Genomic DNA, 18,553 nt, shown 5'->3' with positions numbered 1-18,553 from the left:
TTTTCATTTTGTTATTAAGTTACTAATTTAAGCGGGAAGACATATTTGGCCCTCATATACTTGAGGTTACACGTGTTGTAGTCGATGTGATTTGTTATTAGGTTGTTAATAGATCATTATTAGCAAGTTATAAAGTAATTTAAATGTTTTAATTAATAAATAATGTGAATTGCTTAAAAGAGCTGCTATAATTAACACTGAGTAAATACCTATATGTGTTTTCGAATGTTGTTGGTGTTTTATATAAGTTTCTAGTTATATAAACTTCAGTTTATAGTTATTTTGATTTTTAATAAATAAGATTGTATTTGTAACATTAGTGTTGTGTAGTTTTCTTTTGATATTTCACTTCTGAAACCTAATTATATATTTAACCTGTCGGCAATATTTATTCTCTATACAGATTAAATATACTATATTTTTAAACAACAACTAATGAGACTGTCAAATTGTCAATGTCAATTGTCATCATTATTTTGCCTGGGGGAGGAACGTAATCATTTATTGACGCTTAAATTACAATTGTTTAGATACAGTTTAAGTAGGAGGTGATATTTTAATATGTTATTAAAAAGTCTTAATAACGTATGAATGAGTGACACCGATAGTGACACAGAAGCGACCGAGCACACTGCACTCATGGATGGCCACATAGCTGAAGCTCGTCCCGATAGGGAGATCGCTGATCGGATTGCACGAAAAAGAAAAACAAAATCCGATGCACAGCGAAACTACGGTGTACGTAGATTGGTTTTGTAATTAGAATTTATAATAATTTTATATGTCATTGTCTTTGGCTACCACTTACAGACATCCCAATGACTAATCTTGTTCGTGATGTCGAATTTCAACGAAATCTAAATTTCTTATAATATAGAAAACTTGCATTGGTGTACAATGAATAACCCTTATCGTAAATAATATCAATTTGTGTAACTAATCTAATAAGTTTATTACAGAAAATTATGTTACATATTACATTCATAATGTTAATATTATTGTAGAGTGTTGGAGGAACATCAGGTAGCAGCCGGCGTGGTGCAAGTAGCTCAGGTCAAAATACAAATGAACCACCACTAGAAGAACTTGAACTGAAATATGGAGCTAGACATGTCATTAAACTGTTTGTGCCAGTGACACTATGTATGATTGTTGTAGTTGCAACAATAACATCAATAAGCTTTTATTCTGTAAAAGATGTATACTTGTAAGTATGAATACTATTATTTATGGAATTATATAAACATACTTGTAATATTTTGTTTAAAAATGATTTATAGTTGTTACAAATTTAATTATTATTATCAGCAGAAAATCTAAGTAAAGTAAAATTTGTATTATACAAAATTGCATTTACTAGGTAGAAAAATATTTTCTAATTTATTATTTAGCAATATAAATCAAAATAAAGGTTCATCTTGTTCTTAAAAAAATAAAATTATAAATATACGCTATTTATGTTCATAGTCTTAGTTCAAGTTTTTGAGACGAAGATGAATCTTTATTCCATTCTTATGTAAACCTTGTCTTTTCACATATCCTTTTATTCATAGGGGCCATCAATTTTTCTAATGAAATACTTATGTTTCAGGGCTTATACTCCATTTCATGAAGAAAGTCCATATGCAGTGACCAAAGTGTGGAATGCACTTGCAAACTCTATGATCTTGTTGAGTGTGATAGCTCTCATGACTGTGTTGCTCATTGTTCTGTACAAAAAGAGATGCTACAAGGTGATCCATGGCTGGCTAATACTGTCTTCTCTTATGCTGCTGTTTTTATTCTCATACTTGTATATAGAGTAAGTTCTTATTTTTATCCAATATAAATAATTTTTAGGTAGCTTTTTTGAAACAGTATTTTAAATAATAAAGATTGTAATATTTTTAATATAATTATTAAAAACATAATATATAAAAATATAATTATAATTGGTATGATACTCAATTTAATTCTCACTAGGCTGAATTAATTATTTTTAAATCTCAGCTCTTTGTAAGACCAAGTGGTGTTGAGTTCCGCCCCTCAATATATAAGAGAATAGAGAACAAAGTGTTGCCACTTTTCTATATGTAGGTTAAAAGTATGAAGATAAAAAGAAGCTTAAATAATTATTTGCATTTATATTTGGTATGTTTTAAAAATTATTTGTTTAATTCACTTTAATTTGAATTTTTTAATATAAATCTTATTATAGGGAAGCATTACGGGCTTACAACATACCAATGGATTATTTAACATTATCATTTGTCATGTGGAATTTTGGAGTAATGGGAATGATAGTCATTCATTGGAAGGGTCCCCTGCGGCTACAACAGGCATACTTGATATTCATAGCAGCATTGATGGCATTGGTCTTCATTAAATATTTACCAGAATGGACCACTTGGGCAGTTCTTGCTGTAATTTCTATTTGGGGTAATGTGCTTGTATTATTTTTTTGCTTTACATTTTATCCTATATGCTATATGCAGGATAGGCAATGAGAAACTAGTAACACAATATTTAATTCTCCATTTTCTGCCTAAATTGTTGTTTCATAACTGTGACAATGGATAAAATACTTTTTTGGAAATTAGTACAAGAAAAGTTTATTTATTTTTATGAGACCAGTCATGGCGCAGGGGCACGACTATGTGACTGTGAACGTCACAAGTTGTGGGTTTGATTCCCACTTGTGGTAATTAAAAATTTAATATTTTATTTCTTTGCTCTGGTGTCCAAATAAACCGCGGTTTTGAGTTCCGCTACTCAACAAGCAAAGCGTCCAGAATTCGATGGAAAATGAGGAGTGGAGTAGGTAACTTAACTAGGTTCCCTCTGCCTATCCTGCTACATGGGGGGGAGGTTACAATACCTCATGAAGCTGAAAAAAAATGTTTTTCTTGAATTCTTGAATCTTTTTAATTATTTAAATAAACGAATAATAATCAAACACATATCTTATTGATAGTTAATCAATAAAATAAATAATTAATATATATATTTTTATTATTATTTCAGATTTAATTGCAGTCTTAACACCAAAAGGACCTCTTAGGATATTAGTAGAAACTGCTCAGGAGAGAAATGAATCCATTTTTCCAGCTTTAATTTATTCATGTATGTATTTCTTTAGTTATATTCTCTATGTTAGCTAGAATACAATAATATTTCAATTACTCAGACTTTTGTGTCATGAATTTCTTAATAAGGATCTCTTGCACTTAGGATTGTTAATCAAGTTCATGATCATTTGTTATTGGAATTGTGGAAGAATATACAATGTTATTTTATTTTAGAAAAATCTTATTTAATAATCTCATGCATAAGCATAAATATAAACATGAAGACTATGGGTTAGATTCCTTCACAGTAAAATAAATAATATTATCTATGGTAATAAGACAAAGCCCTAATATTGAGTTCTGCCACTCAACCTGCAACATTTAAAAATTCGTGCATAGCTTGAAACCCCTTTCTTTAACACTAGATTCCCTCTGTCTACCTAGGGTCAACCAAGATACAATGTGAATGTCTGTATTTCTCATTACACTATATTTCAATAACTAACAAGCTTATATTGTAATTCTACATTTCAGCAACTGTGATGTACTGCCTGGCGGCGGTGGGCGTGGGCGAAGGTGAGCCGGCGCCCCGCGAGCTCCGACCGCTCAATCCTGACGGTCCGTGTTCTAACATTTGTTGCCTTTATACGTACACTGTTTTAACTTCACCTGTATACACGTATTATCCATACGTATTTTGCCGGCTCTTCTCAGCAGAACTGTCTTCTGAACCGGTGGCAGCTTTTTGTTTATATGTTCATTTGACGATTCAAAAGTGCTTATAATAGTCTATTTGAATAAAGAATGTTTTGAATTTATAACAAAAAGTAGCGACCCATCCGTAGCTTTGCTTGACAATGCAAGCGAATGTACGGGACATTCGTTTTCCTGTCTTGTCTTATCCATAAAAAAACGTTTATACATGTATATTCATTCTTCATGCAGATATCTATGTAGAAAAGCATGTAGAAAGAAAGATAAAGTGTACTTGCAAAGGTGACACATCGCTTATTCACTCTCTTATTTATAAATCACTTTACTTACAGCATGTATATTAATTTAAAATTTCTAATAACATTTATATTATAATATACATTAGTAAACTTTTTTTAATAATATACATATATAATTAACACCAATTATTAAAAAAATTTACTTTGGTGGTCTTTTCTCTAACTGGTACGTCATTTCAAGGGGTTTCATACGTAAAAGGTACGTCATTTAAAAATTATTTATAATATTTTTAGATTTGGAATGTTTAAATAGGTTTATTTTAATTTATGAGCGATTTACTATAAAGGTTGTGGGTTCGATTAATAAAGGGAAATTAATTGTATTAATTTCGCCGCCTTAGTAACAAGGAAAACTGCGGTGTTGGGTTGCCACTTAACATGTAATTTATGGAAAATTGAGTAGTAAGTGGGGAGAAGGACCTTCTTGTTCCCCACATACTACTCAATTTTCTATAAATGTCCGTGGTCTGCCTAACCTGCTATATGCGTAATACAGCGCTTAAGAGAAAGAATAACACACTACTATAAATTTTGTCACATTACAAATATATAAAAGTGTAACACACTTTCATATAAAGTGTGTTACACGTTGCAATGGCAACGCGTGCATAAATAAATTAATTCTCTTATTTTATAGATATTTATTGAATTGGTTTTATAATGTTAGGAGGCAATGAGTCCCGGCAGCCCAGCGTGGGCCAGTCGCCGGACGGCGCGGGCGAGGCGGGATTCGACGCTGCGTGGCGGGAGCGTGCGGCGGGAGCGAGCGCGGGTGGGGGTGCAGGGGGCGCGCGTCGCTTGCGCGTTGACGAAACTGCGCCCGCGCACTACGTGACACGCGTGGAGAGGCCGCCACGTCCGCAGGACTTGGATGAGGAGAGTTAGTATTGTGGCTGTGCACATGTACAAACACGCTTATATGTACATATATGTCAAGCACAGCACCAGGACCAGGCCAGATGTGGCGCAGGGGCACAACAAAATCTATTGGTTGTGGATTTGATCACTCAGGGAAATAAAATGTTTATTTAAATGTATGCTTCGCTTTGGTGTCGAGGCAAAACGCGGTGTTCAGTTCCGCCACTTGACACGCAATGCTTCCAGAATTCAGCAGAAAGTGGGGAACGGAGTGTTTTAACAGATTTAATTTTAATATTTTTCTTACTTTTCACTATTTTCACTATCCCGAGTCGAGAACGCGTAAAAATTTAAAGCCTAACTGTAGAGCAATCACAACTCATCGATCGTATCAACAGTATATTTGTGTGGTAACCTAACTTCAATGGTTGCTTTTATTAAATCATAATTGTCCGATATGATAATTAATAATATATGTGTCTATTCTGCTCATTATTACAGTTGTATAAATATATTATTATGCAACTGTAATAAAAATAATAATTTATATTTTCAGAGGGTGTGAAACTTGGATTAGGTGATTTCATCTTCTACAGTGTGTTAGTTGGAAAAGCAAGCTCCTATGGGGACTGGAACACAACGTTAGCTTGCTTTGTGGCTATTCTAATTGTAAGTTTAATTTTTTTTAATTGTTTCTAATCAATAATAGTTATTTATTTAATTTAAATTGTATATTTGCTATTTCACTTTTAATAAAGCAAATATAATATTACCTTAAATAATTACGTAAATAAATGAAGCAAAGGTTTACTTTGTACTTAAGTTATATGAAACTTAGCAGCCATTGTGATGCAATGGGTACCGCAATGAACATAGGTTCAATCACCACTTAGGGAAATTATTGAATGATAAATTGAGGAGAAAGGAGGGGAAACGAGTTGAGATTTGCTATTCAATTCGCAATTTACAGAACACTAGGTTCTCCCTACATATCCTGCTATATTATGCAGATAAAGAGTTGAAGGATTCATGTTTTTATTTCCTCGCGCGGAGTTCCGCCACTCGACACTAAATTTGGCAGAAATGAGGAACGGAGTGTCTTAACACTAGGTTACCTCTGCCTTCCCTGCTATGTGAGGGATACAGCGTGAACCTAAAAACAAGCATGAACCAAATTAATTTCTTAAATTGTTTCAGGGTCTTTGTCTCACTCTCCTGCTGTTGGCCATATTCAAGAAAGCTCTTCCAGCTTTACCTATTTCAATATTTTTCGGTCTGATCTTCTATTTTGCAACGCGTTGTGTTGTGAAACCCTTCGCCGACGCTCTCGCCGCTGACCAAATATTTATTTAACTTCAATTAAAGATTCTAATTATCACATAAGTCTAATAGTCGCCTAACATTACACATACATTTCATAATAATTTCATTTTGGAAATTTATCTTGATGTATATAATTTGAATCGATTTTATTTTCATAATTTACCAAACGCTTAATATGTTCTAACTTAATATTTTCGTTTAAACAACATTCAAACCAGTCAGTTCAGTCATGAGTTTTTAATTTTTAAAATTTTAAACCACGCTTCTCGCATCGATGATTAGAAAAAAAATAAGATTTGTATTAAGTTTCAATTTAAAGTTTCGTTAGACATAGAACTGATAGAATAGTATACTTGTGTTTATATCTGACAAAAGGAGAACGGTTATAAAAAAAAATCTATCTTTTCAATAACCCTAAAGTAGATATTTTACTTTTGTAGTTACATATGGGTCATTGCATGGTGTTTACCCAAAAACATTTGAGTTATGCCACTTTTACCCTGAAGTTAATAATAAATAACCGTCTGTTCGTGTTTTTTAGTCTTATTATAAATTCACTATATTTCTTGTAGGTTTTTCTATGTTTATTAATTTTCCTAGGTCCTATAACTTAAATATTGGTGTAAATAAATAAACAGGGCTGTCATAATGCTATTCAAATTGAACGAAGATTTTATGAACGTATGACAAATCTAGTAATATATCATGTATAAAAAGATAATAAAAAATCGATTAACAATTGAAATTCAAAGTCGATTTAAATTTTTGGAAACTATATTTGGACTGAATTTTGTTGTTACGATATTATGTCACATATTAATGTAGTTATATGCAATTTTTTGAGTAACATAAGTCCAAATTTTTATTTTAATATAATAAAAAGTGGACTCCATTAGTTTAATGTTTGCCAGTGTACATTAGTGAATATTACATATTCAGACTCCGTTGTGGCGCAGCGGCACAGCGTTTGATTGTAAATGATACGGTTGTGGATACAAATCTATTTCGTTATTCATTATTTTTATTTCTCCACTCTGGTAAAGACAAAACACGGCGTTGTCTTCCGCCACTCAACACACAATATCTCGAAAATTAGATTCTAGATTCTCTCCGCTTACCCTGCTATTGGCGAGATGCATCATGAAATTAAATCAATGTTTAAGTTTAGATGTGTGAAACATTTACGTCTAAATTATTTACTTTAATCGTCAGACTCTTAGAATATAACTTGTTAAGGAAAAGTCCACTCATTAATAAGAATATTACAGCATAGCTAAAGAAAATTTACATTTTATTTATAAATAAAATATGATTTTATTAGGTATATTTATATAGGATATCATCACAGTGTTGATATTAATAAATTGTAATGGCTTTTTAATAGTTGTTTCAAAAACCAGTAAGTAGTTCATGTAAACGTATGTCTAGTTTTATGTTGCTAGCGTTATCACTTAAGGTTTGTTTATTTTATTACACATTCCATTGAATCTAAAATATAACACCTTATTGATTTTTTTAATTAAGATAAATTGTAATTAATTTAATAAATATAAATTAACAAGCAAATAATATAATGTTTTATTTTATATCTGCTACAAACAAACTTATACAAACTGCCAGTAGCATTTGGTGTGCTGGTAATAATGAATAGGGATTTTGTTGATGCTATTGTGACACAATGGAAGGACGACAGGCGACTGACTGAATGTCATAATGCCAAGCTCCATTTTCATTCGAGTTAATGATTGTGTTTAAATTATCTTAAATTCTCTGCTTGGTGTGACACTAACTTTCTCTCGTAATCTATACTAATATAAACAGTTTCTTTGTTTAAACGCTAAGATCTATGGAAATGGTGATTTCAAATATAAACTAGAAAACAGTCTTAATGCTACATTCCTTCCGTCTATCACAGCACATGCATAAAACAAAAAATATAACTATTTACTTTACTTTACAAGAAATTTACTATACAAGAAAATAAAAATAATACATTCTCTAAGAGTGGAAATCGAATTGACAAACGTGGCGTTGACAGGTAGACACTATACCATTGTATCAAGGCGACCTCAAGTCATTGAAAGGTCGTATATGATATAAAATTAGTAATGATTTATTTCATGAGGTTACATTGTTATAACTCAATTAATTAAGTGAGTAATAAAACTACAAATTTAATAAAAATTAAATGCTTTATTATAAAAGTTATTGCTACTAAAACACATTTTGTGATTCTAAAATATTTGTTAACAACATAAATTATACTAATTAGTATATAAATATAAAATCTATGTGTACAACCTGAGGTTACAAAAATGGATACATATTATTTATTTATCAACATAATATAATATTTAACTTGAATCAAAATATGGTAACAGTGTAAAAAAATATGTTTTTAAAAATAAAAGTTAAAATATGAGTAATTTCTTTATAATTAAAAAATATAGAAAAATCTTAATAACCACTATAATTGCAATGATTTTTTTGTGTATATTAAGAAAATGAAAAATATACCACCAATTTTGAGATCGACGTAATACAATTTAAACACAAAAAAAATCTCTAAAAATAAATTTTAAAAAATCCAAATAATACAAGGGAATGTATTTAGGGAATGCAAAATTGACAAACTATCTAATGAGATGTACCCTTAGCCGAAGACACATTAAGACCATTAACCTAATATTGTATAAATAACATTTATTTTAAATATATAATATATGGGCAAAGTGAAGATCATCCTATCAAAGGTTGGTTAATGTTAAATGTTAAAAATGAAAATCTTCATATCCATTATTTGATCGTGTATGCAACACTGAATTACATACATACATTACATGAAGAATTTTTCGAGTCAGAATTTTAAAAAAATATTTTAAGGAGCTTTACCTCTAAAAGATCTTTTTGTGTAATAAGTTAAATTTTTCTCCTAAAATATTTGGTTAGTAAATACAACAGCCATGGTCTGGTCTGAAGAATTATATATATATATATATATATTGAATCAATAATATGCCCATGTAAATAAATAATTTAAAATTAAATCAAGCACAACCATTTAAATGTGAGGATTGGGTATTTCTTGAGGTCCATTCTTTTTTATTACTTTCAACTTTTCCTTATTTGGCTTTGCTGTATCCGACGGTATTATTTCTTCTACAGGTATTGGATTTTCGGCTTTTTCAAAGTTTTTAGAATCATCTTTGTTTTTCTTGTCATTGTTTGTATTTCGTGGTTTTACGTGTTCTTTTGAGATTTTTGGCCTCGCGTCAGCCTCTTTAGTCTTCATTTTTGGTTCTGTTTCTTTAGACGCCGGTTTTGGTGTTTCTTTAGGGATTTCTTGAGCTTTGGGTTTGACTTCAGCATGTTTTGGTATTTCTTTTATTTTCGGTTGTTCTTTAATTTTTTCTTGCACTTTAGGTGCGGCTTCTGATTTTTTAGGTTCTTCTTTAGGTGATTCAGCATGTTTTGGTATTTCTTTTATTTTAGGTTGTTCTTTAACTTTTTCTTGCGCTTTAGGTGCGGCTTCTGATTTTTTAGGTTCTTCCTTAGTTTTGGTCCCTGGTTTTTTTGATTCTTCATTAGGCTTTTCTTGTAACTTTGGCTGCACTTTAGGTTTTGCTTCAGATTCTTTCGGAACAGAGTTTGCTTTTGCTATTGGTTCCTTAACCTTTTGTCCTTCTTTTTCTACATTTTTGGGTATTTGGTTTGTCTTGATCTCAGCTTCCTTGGAATCAGCCTTTGGTGTATCTTTGGGGACAGCATTTTGTTTTACTGGCGCTTGATTTTTTATTTTTTGAGGTTGTTTTTCCGCGTGAGCTTGTTTTTTTACTTCTTGAGGCATTTGTTTAGGCTGCTCCTTCTTTTCCACAGGCTTGTCTACTTTGGGTACATCTTTTTTTTCTTCTATTTTAACTTTATTTTCTTTAGGCACGTTTGCCTTTGGTTGTTCTTTTACTAGTGATGGTTTCATAGAAAAAGCTTTTTTTAATAATGATGGTGCTGGTACAGCTCCAATAAAATTTTGCTTGTGTGGTGCTCCCACATATAGTTTGTCATTAAATACAATAGCATCGCTGATGCCATGGAGCTTACCATCAGTATTATAGTAAGCAGCAACAATATTTCCATTCCAATCTAATTGAACTAATCCTGACGTTCCAGGAGATATATTAGAAAAACTGCTAAAACTGCCAATCTAAAAATAATTATGTATTTAATATTTAAAATTTGCACAAGTATATTCATATATTATTTAATTACTTTAAAACTTACGTAATGTGTTATTTCTTGGAAAATATAGTGTGGGACTTGGCGATTGAGAAATTCGAATGGAATTTCAATGAGACGAAGAAATCGTGCCAAAAATTTTCTTGCCAAAGGCGCGGTGGCCAATGACTTGATAAGTATTGGGTGGTCATCGATGAACGTATTGTAAAGTCCCACTAATATTCCAGAACCGTCAGGAAGAGGACGTACATTGTCAGGGAAGCCTGCAAAAATTTGTCAAAACCAATAATCAAAACCGAATTATTTATTTTGTGTTTCTTGCAATGCTTATACTTAAGTACTAGACATAATTACTATATAGAATTAGTTAAGTTGTTTTTATTCATTATGCTAAATAACAATAACCGACCAGGCCAATCGTAGCGCAGAGGCAGAAAGTGTGACTGTTAAATCAACTGGTTGTGGTGGTGTAAAAATTATCTAAAATTTATATTTCTATTACTTCGCTCCGTTGTCGAGGCAAAGGGCGTTGAGTTCCGCCACTTAACACGCAATACCTCCAGAATTCGACAAAAAATTAAAAAGTGAAAAACGGTGTCTTAACACAAGGTTCCCTCTGCCTACCCTGTTATGTGCGGCATATAGCATGAAACTGATTATTAACAATAACCAACAAAAACATTAATAAAAATGTACTATGTGCTCTTTTAATATATTATGTAGATATATCTATGTCATTGCAATTTAAACCTTAACTTTCACTTATTTCTAGCACATATTATAATTTGAAGTGTTTGGAAACACTTCACATCTGTGCAAACAGTGAAAAACTTCAAATTGTGAAGTAGATCATTTCATCCATATGTTATCACTGTCTTTAGCTATAGCAGGCAAAATGTATCTAGTTATAACTTTACTATCAATTTTTACTATTTGTGATATAGTGGCTGCCAACCAGATCTACGAGACTGATGTGAATTTTAGAGTGGAAGCCGGTACAAGGACATGTTTCTTTGAAAAGGGGAAGGCCGGCCAAATGATGGAGCTTTACTACCAAGTGCTCGATGGTCAACACGGTGACTTGGATATATCAGTTGAAGTCATCGACCCGAAAGGAATAAAACTGCTATCAGATTTTAAGCACTCGCAGAATTCAATAATCATGGATTTGGAACACGACGGGGATTACGTATTTTGTTTGGACAATACGCACAGTTTAATTAATTCGAAACTAGTTTTTGTGTATGTGGTCATAGATGATAAAAGAAAACCCGAAGTTACAGAGAGTGATGCACACGTGAGTGTCGTAGACGGCGAAGGGCAAGAGGAGCCGGAGGAGGAAATATTAGAATGGATAGGTACAGACGAAGATGGTACGACATATGCTGTTGAAGTAACCAAAATTATAGATTCTCTTATGCGTACATTAAATACCGTGGTGCGCGCTCGCCATATGCTAGATAGATACAGTGCAACTAAATCACGGGATAGCTATTCAGCATTAGAAGACACATTTATAGTGGACTTATGGTCTGCTTTTCAGATAGTCTTCATGGCTTGTGTTGGATTATTACAAGTTTATGTGATAAAAAAACTATTTGACAGACCATGCTCTACAGCTATATCACATTAATAAATAGAAATTAAAATTCTATAGAAAATATGAATGGTATGTCAACTTAGGTATGTTTATTTTAAAAATACATTATTATTATAAGAAGACAACATAAAAATGTGACTCTACTGTAATAAATAAATATTTACTATACTGATAAAAGTAATAAAATAAATTAATATACTATAAAATTTGATTAATTGTATACACAGTGTAAAAATTAAAGTAGCTTAACTAAAAACTTCAGTTTAAATTGATTATTTTGTTAATGTATGTATATTGGATACGAAAACTTCTATTAAATATTCAAACGCAATTACTTTAACATTTGTATTACTATCAACATGATAAAAAATATGTATTGGTTACTGTGTACCATTAACAATGACAACATTAATTTATATTGATTTAAATGTTTTTTGAAATAAACACGAAAAGGTAATTAAAAGATAATAATATCACATGTGACAAGTTTTTTATCTTTGTAATATAGCAGTGGTTCAGATAAAATAAAGTAAAATTAATGAGTTTTATTAATTTTTGAAAGCAATTATAAACTATTGAGCATATTGTGGGATATTGTTTCACTGTAAACAAGACTGTTGTAGGTTTGATGCCTATTTAGGGAAAAAAAAATTCTTTATCTAGCTTTGGTGACGAGGAAAAGCACGCTATTGAGTATCACCTCTCAACACTATTGGGCAGTGCTATAGCAAACATTGTTTTACAACTAGATTCCCCTTTATAGGTAGAGCAAGATAAGACCTCCAGTGTGTGGGATACAGGGTTAAGGTAAAGCAAATGTGCAGCGACTTTAAACATGACAGTTCTAGGTTAGATTTCTACTTGGGGAAATAATTATTTAATATTTTCATTTCTCATACTGGTAGTCAGGCAAAAGCACCTCCTTGAGTTCTGCCAGACAACACACAATGCCTAGAGATATTGGCGGAAAACGAGAAATGGAGTATCTTAACTTTACTTTTCCTCTGTCTACCTATCCTGTGTGAGATATAGTGTGAAGCTCAAAATATAAACAAAACTTTAAAAAAACATTATAAATAACTTGCCTGGTAATCCATCTGCAAACACTTCAGAGGCTCCTTTTTTAGGTCCATCAATATAATACTTTACAAGTCTGAACTTAGAAGTTTCAGACACAACAACAAATTGGTTGGTAGGAGAAACAGCAAGCCCATTTGGAAACCATAAGTTGTTAATCAATACTTTACTCTCATTTTTGGCAGCATTGTATTGTAATAGTCTGTTAGATATTAATATTCATTATTTTACTAACATTAAGGTACTTGTGGCACAGGGTCTAAATATATATATAAGTTGTGAGTTTTATTCCCACTTGGGATAAGATATTTTAATTTCTTTGCTCTCATAAATAGCCATAGTGAGGTTGAATTTTGCTACTTATCACCCAATATCTTGTTATGTTAAATTTTGTGGAAAATGGGGATTACATTGTCTCCTTTGATGTTGACAGAAATATATGTGAAGCTAAAAAATGAACAAGAAAATAGATAGTATTAATTATCAACAAACCTGCCACTTGGATCTGCCATAAATGCTAAAACTCCATCTCTCAAAGAAAAATCAGAAGAAGAGTCTGTCCAAAACAGATTGCCATTTTTGTCTAAAGCTACCGAATTAAAAAGCTTTGGAATTTTCCCTTCTATTGGTACTCTTGCTGATACTAGTAATTGCTTTTTATCTGTTACTAAATTGACTTTCCATATTCCATGGTAAGCATCAGCAATATATATAAATTTATTTGCTTCATCAATGACAAATCCTAATGGTCGTCCACATATATGTTCCTGGACAAGGCCAGCTAAAAATTTAGGTCATAAGTTTCCTAATTACGGTAAACTAAGAATACAAAAAAAAAGGCAAAAATATAATAACTCACTAAATAGCATGAAATTGCCATGAAAACGAAAAATCTAAAAATGAATAAGAACTTTTCTTAAAAATTGTTTTAATTATTTTATCTAAAACTAAAAGAGAATAATAAAAATTATCATATTTATTGAACCTACAGCAAGGTTGGCCAATTTTAGTGACAAAAGTCACATGTCCACCTGGTGATACTTTTACCACTTCGCCGGTCGCAAGTCCCGTATATACTTCACCATTCCATATTTGAAAAGCTTCTGGTCCCAGTACTTTATCCTCATACAAGCGTTCAGGACTATTTAGTACATTGTTAGGAGCTAAAGGACCAACCAATTGTTGACTTGGCTCGATTCTGTAATAAATTAAACATTAAGCGTAACTCGAATAACGGTAATTAACATAGGTTACCTCAAGTTCAAAACGTACTCAATACTCGTAAACTTAGTATAAGGTGGCAGATTCGGAATAAGGATAATTATCGAAACAAAAATAGCAAAAGCTAAAATTAATTTCAATATTATCTTAATTATTCCAATAAGAAATCCCATATTTGTGTCTCTAAACTAAATTCGAAAGTTACTTAAACTTGAACTTCAACTCGGTAAAAAAAACATAAAAGCAGACTTCACTCGGCTATCACATATTTTTTGTGAGGAAATAATGACGCTTGACGGATAAGCAGAATCGTTTGTCAAATTGACGCTGACGATTAAAGATTTTGATTAGATTCGTCATCCGTTCCGTTCATTGTTACCATATTTTATTAACTTCATTACACTGAAATCATTCTTAGTAATAGCAATTGAAGTAACTATGTCGACAATATAATTATATGTATACTCAAAATAAGGATTGTGGTGATATATATAATAAATTATTGATTAAATTAATGTTATAGTAATACCGTAGTCCGTAGTCCAAGTTATAATATAAGGGTCATACACAAATCGCGACCTAAATGTGTACGAAAAAAAAAAGTGAAATATTTGTTCAAAATCACTCTCATTTAATTCTTATAGATTAACCTAATACCCGCTGGATTCAAAGGGCGCAGGACCGGACGGGGTGGCGAGCATTGGGGGAGGCCTATGTCCAGCAGTGGACCTTAAAAGGCTGATGGATGGATGGATGAACCTAATACAGAAAAAATATGAGACCAGATCATTATTGGTTTTCGAGAAAGATAATCGACGCATAATTTTTTTGACGACCACAGAACGGACAGTGTTCTACAGAAAAATATAAAGTATTAGTGCTACATGTATTTGATTGGTTTCCTCCTTCTAATAATAATCGTATTGGTTCTTATCATTATTTGTTTGTTCGTAATAGTTTCAGTTATTTTCTGCATAACTCAACGGAACTAAACTTAAAATCTTTGTTTAAACAATGAATACATTTATAAATAATCTTAACGCAACGATAATGATACTGTAACAAATATTAGCCTCTTAAAAACAATAAGAAAGAGTCCTAATCAAACTAAACAATATCTATTCATTAATGAATGGCCAACAATTATATCGAAAAAACAAAATAAAATTAAGTTTTCTTCGTCATTTTCAAAAAACTCTTTGTGTCTTAATCAGATCTTTAAGTAAGGGATCATGTCTCAAATTACAAATTTGAAATAGAACAGATAGATGTTGTCTTAAGTTGTAGCCACTGATAATCAACGAGTAGTAAAGAAAGGCCCAAGTGTGTAAATAAATATGTATTTTTAATCCACCAAAATGAATTGGTGGAACTTTTGATCCATATTTACAACAGTAATTTTCAGAGAATAATAATAATAGTAAAGCCGCAGGGCAGCTTGTGGCGAGCTGTTGGAGAGTGGCGACCCCACGGACCTGAGTCCTCCAGAGAGGAATTGTAATCTATCCTTCCGAAGCATTACGCCGCTTTGTGGGGGCTACTACTACTAGATGGCTAGTGGGAGGCGAGTCACCGTCCACCAACCATTCAATTTGAGACTATTGTAAAGGCGGACGTCCAGTAGCCAATAGCCAATTTCATCCAATAGCCAGTCCATTCAAATTCCATTCCATAGTCCTAATCTAGATTTCCATATTTTCCATAGTTCCTACGCATTAACCGGCGACCATCTCTGGGCAATTACCTGTGGTTGCCCAGCGATGGATCCCGGCTGATGCGTCACAGTAAAACATTTGTATATTCTCTGAAGGACCTCTACGTGTTGGACCTGTGTCCCCACGCAAGCCTTCCAAAGGACCGGATTCTTTTGAACCCATGAATCTTAAAAGAGAAACATAATAATAATATTTATTAAATTAATATTTCATACATAACAATAGCAACTTTAATCGGTAATAACTGCAGTAGTATTAACTGTGTTGCAGTTATTAGCTTCCACCTCGCAGCCGTCGATGATTCAGAAGCTAATATGTAAATCATCAGCTGGTGATGATGGTCAATGTTTTGTTTTATAGATATCATGGCACGATATTAGTTGAAAATAGCATCTTGTTTAGCTCTACTTGTCTCACGTCTTCGTTTTTTCTTCTCTTCATTGCTTTAGTGCACCCCAGATCTATTTGAATAGGGCAATGTGGCTTGAACAATGTAAAAAAGCTAGCTAAGCTAAGATTTCGTTATTTAAGGTAACAGAAAATATGTCAACAGAAAAGATTTTCCAATCGAAAATCAGCAATGGTCTTTAGTTTTCAAGGATAGAGAAATGGCAAGTGAGATTTCAAAAATACTCCTTTAAATTCATTGTGCCTATATAATTACAAATATAAGTACATTACAAAATACACAAAAAATAGGAAAGATGCTTTGATCTTTTACAAAATGAATAAAATACACGATTCTTTTTATTGGAATATAAAACATCCGTCTTGCGTAATGGGTGTAAGTAAATTATAGCTGTCTAATATTACCAAATTAAAAGATATTACATTTAAGGTAACTTTAGTAGAAATTTTTTAAATGCAGATTTTTTGGATCACAGAAAAGAGTCAGATACGTGTAACAGCTAGTTTATTAGAAATTATAGTAAAGAGGCACAAGGGTGAAGCACATTTTGGAAATTATCATTAAAAAATCAACTCAAGTATATTCTACGCTGAAAATATGTGTGATTTCGATGACACGGGCGTAATAACTTAAATTACAAATTTTTGAAACTATGAACTACGAATCTGAACAGCCCACAGAACGGGACAAATTATGGAATTTGAATTTTTTTCTTTACATTTTTTTTTAAATTTTGATGTGTAGACTATCCACTTATCATAAGGGGGTAGGCATAGTTGAAATTAGAATGAAAAATCGTTCTATTTTCTTTTATTTGTTAAAGCTATTGTAATATAACACTCATATGAGTATGACCCATAAGGTATTCCGTTCCTTACGATAAACTATGCATTGTGTCTTATTTTAATCTGTGACACTTTTCTACACTCTGTAGTCTTTTATACTCTGTAGTTTGACGTTTTTGGTTTGACAGTTGTCAATTTGTCAGCTAGCATCATTCTTTCTCAATCTTTCACCCGCCATTTTGGACGTATTTTATACGTTTACTCGGTGTAAAAGTAATAATAAATATGGGACACGCAAATATCTGGTATTCCCACCCCCGTAGATACGGACAGGGATCCCGTTCATGGTTTGTAATATATAAATAATGTATATTAAGTGTCCATGGCTACGAATAAAAATGTGCAGTTTTGGTTATAACACGTGTTTCATGAAGTAACAATTTTATGTTTCAGCCGCGCCTGCTCCAACAGACACGGTCTGATTCGTAAATACGGCCTGAACATCTGCAGACAGTGCTTCAGAGAATACGCACATGACATTGGTTTCAAGAAGGTAATTATTTTTTAAGTATTTTTAGAACCATAAGACTATAAATATCACAATAAATTAAGCGATATGATGTATAGTTTTATTTTTTGTGGTATTTTAAAGACGAAAAATAATAGTATTGAAACAGTTTTTGCAGATATTCCAATATTTCTTTTATTTCTTAAGCATGCATGACATAGACCTATTGTTAATAGTTCATAACCCGTGTGTGTGCTCTTCTGTGCCTTTATAAAATAACATGATTTTATAAAATTCAATTATAATTTTTTAAGTCTTGCTTTTTTCTTCCACGGCATTGTAAGCTTAGTAAACTTACTGCCAAGATGATACATTGAATGTATGGTAACAGACCCCTATGCTGTGGGGATTTGACCTCAACTATTGCCCTAACAGTAACATGCTGTTATATTATACCTGGAATGCCTTTTTTGCCTCATATCTTAAAGACAAAATAAGTTTGACCTAAACAAATTTAAATATCATGTCTACTATGTAAAATCTTATCCTTGCATAGTTTATAGTTTTCTGTTCTTTTGTTTCAGCTGGACTAAAATGTGTTGGAGTACTTAGGTTATTAAAAATTTAATCCCCATTAAAATCTTTTATTTTTTACCTGTTGATGCAATAGTTAGAAGTTTATAATTTGTCACAACCTGTCATGTTTATAGTAGGACACTTGTTGAATTAACAGTTTGAGGTTAGTGCATTTACCTAAACAAACT

General features: G+C 32.0%; 4 protein-coding genes across 5 annotated transcripts; 3 read left to right on the top strand and 1 right to left on the bottom strand.

Annotated features, from left to right (window-relative positions):
* The first annotated feature begins 450 nt into the window (after window positions 1-450).
* Window positions 451-7,807, top strand: Psn (presenilin). 2 transcript variants are annotated; one of them, XM_085189318.1, is made up of 9 exons: window positions 451-738; window positions 1,005-1,207; window positions 1,592-1,801; window positions 2,198-2,418; window positions 3,004-3,102; window positions 3,582-3,623; window positions 4,728-4,940; window positions 5,475-5,587; window positions 6,116-7,807. In XM_085189318.1, exons 1-9 carry the CDS (start codon window positions 592-594, stop codon window positions 6,269-6,271), a joined length of 1,404 nt encoding a protein of 467 aa, XP_085045444.1. In that variant the 5' UTR covers window positions 451-591; the 3' UTR covers window positions 6,272-7,807. The 2 variants fall into 2 exon arrangements, with proteins under 2 accessions (XP_085045444.1, XP_085045443.1); XM_085189317.1 differs by having other exon boundaries at window positions 3,582-3,665.
* A 607-nt stretch (window positions 7,808-8,414) lies between these two features.
* On the bottom strand, window positions 8,415-14,677 carry Hmu (adipocyte plasma membrane-associated protein hemomucin). Its single transcript, XM_085189315.1, has 6 exons — window positions 14,424-14,677; window positions 14,141-14,349; window positions 13,644-13,932; window positions 13,160-13,353; window positions 10,520-10,737; window positions 8,415-10,442 (listed from the first exon to the last, which is right to left on the bottom strand). The coding sequence occupies exons 1-6, from the start codon at window positions 14,543-14,545 to the stop codon at window positions 9,303-9,305; spliced, it is 2,172 nt and encodes a 723-aa protein (XP_085045441.1). The 5' UTR covers window positions 14,546-14,677; the 3' UTR covers window positions 8,415-9,302.
* On the top strand, window positions 11,192-12,241 carry LOC146536893 (transmembrane emp24 domain-containing protein 1-like). The gene has a single exon (XM_085189325.1). It carries the CDS (start codon window positions 11,337-11,339, stop codon window positions 12,105-12,107), a length of 771 nt encoding a protein of 256 aa, XP_085045451.1. The 5' UTR covers window positions 11,192-11,336; the 3' UTR covers window positions 12,108-12,241.
* Window positions 14,678-17,463: 2,786 nt separating the features above from the next.
* Window positions 17,464-18,429, top strand: RpS29 (ribosomal protein S29). The gene is made up of 3 exons (XM_085189314.1): window positions 17,464-17,628; window positions 17,735-17,834; window positions 18,374-18,429. Exons 1-3 carry the CDS (start codon window positions 17,567-17,569, stop codon window positions 18,380-18,382), a joined length of 171 nt encoding a protein of 56 aa, XP_085045440.1. The 5' UTR covers window positions 17,464-17,566; the 3' UTR covers window positions 18,383-18,429.
* Window positions 18,430-18,553: the final 124 nt, after the last annotated feature.

Source organism: Heliconius melpomene, chromosome 8 (genome assembly GCF_056956725.1).
Source record: "Heliconius melpomene rosina isolate 202511_hmr_F chromosome 8, ASM5695672v1, whole genome shotgun sequence".
NCBI lineage: Eukaryota > Metazoa > Arthropoda > Insecta > Lepidoptera > Nymphalidae > Heliconius > Heliconius melpomene.
Note: the sequence above shows the minus strand (reverse complement) of the source record. Positions and strands in the feature narration are given on the sequence as shown.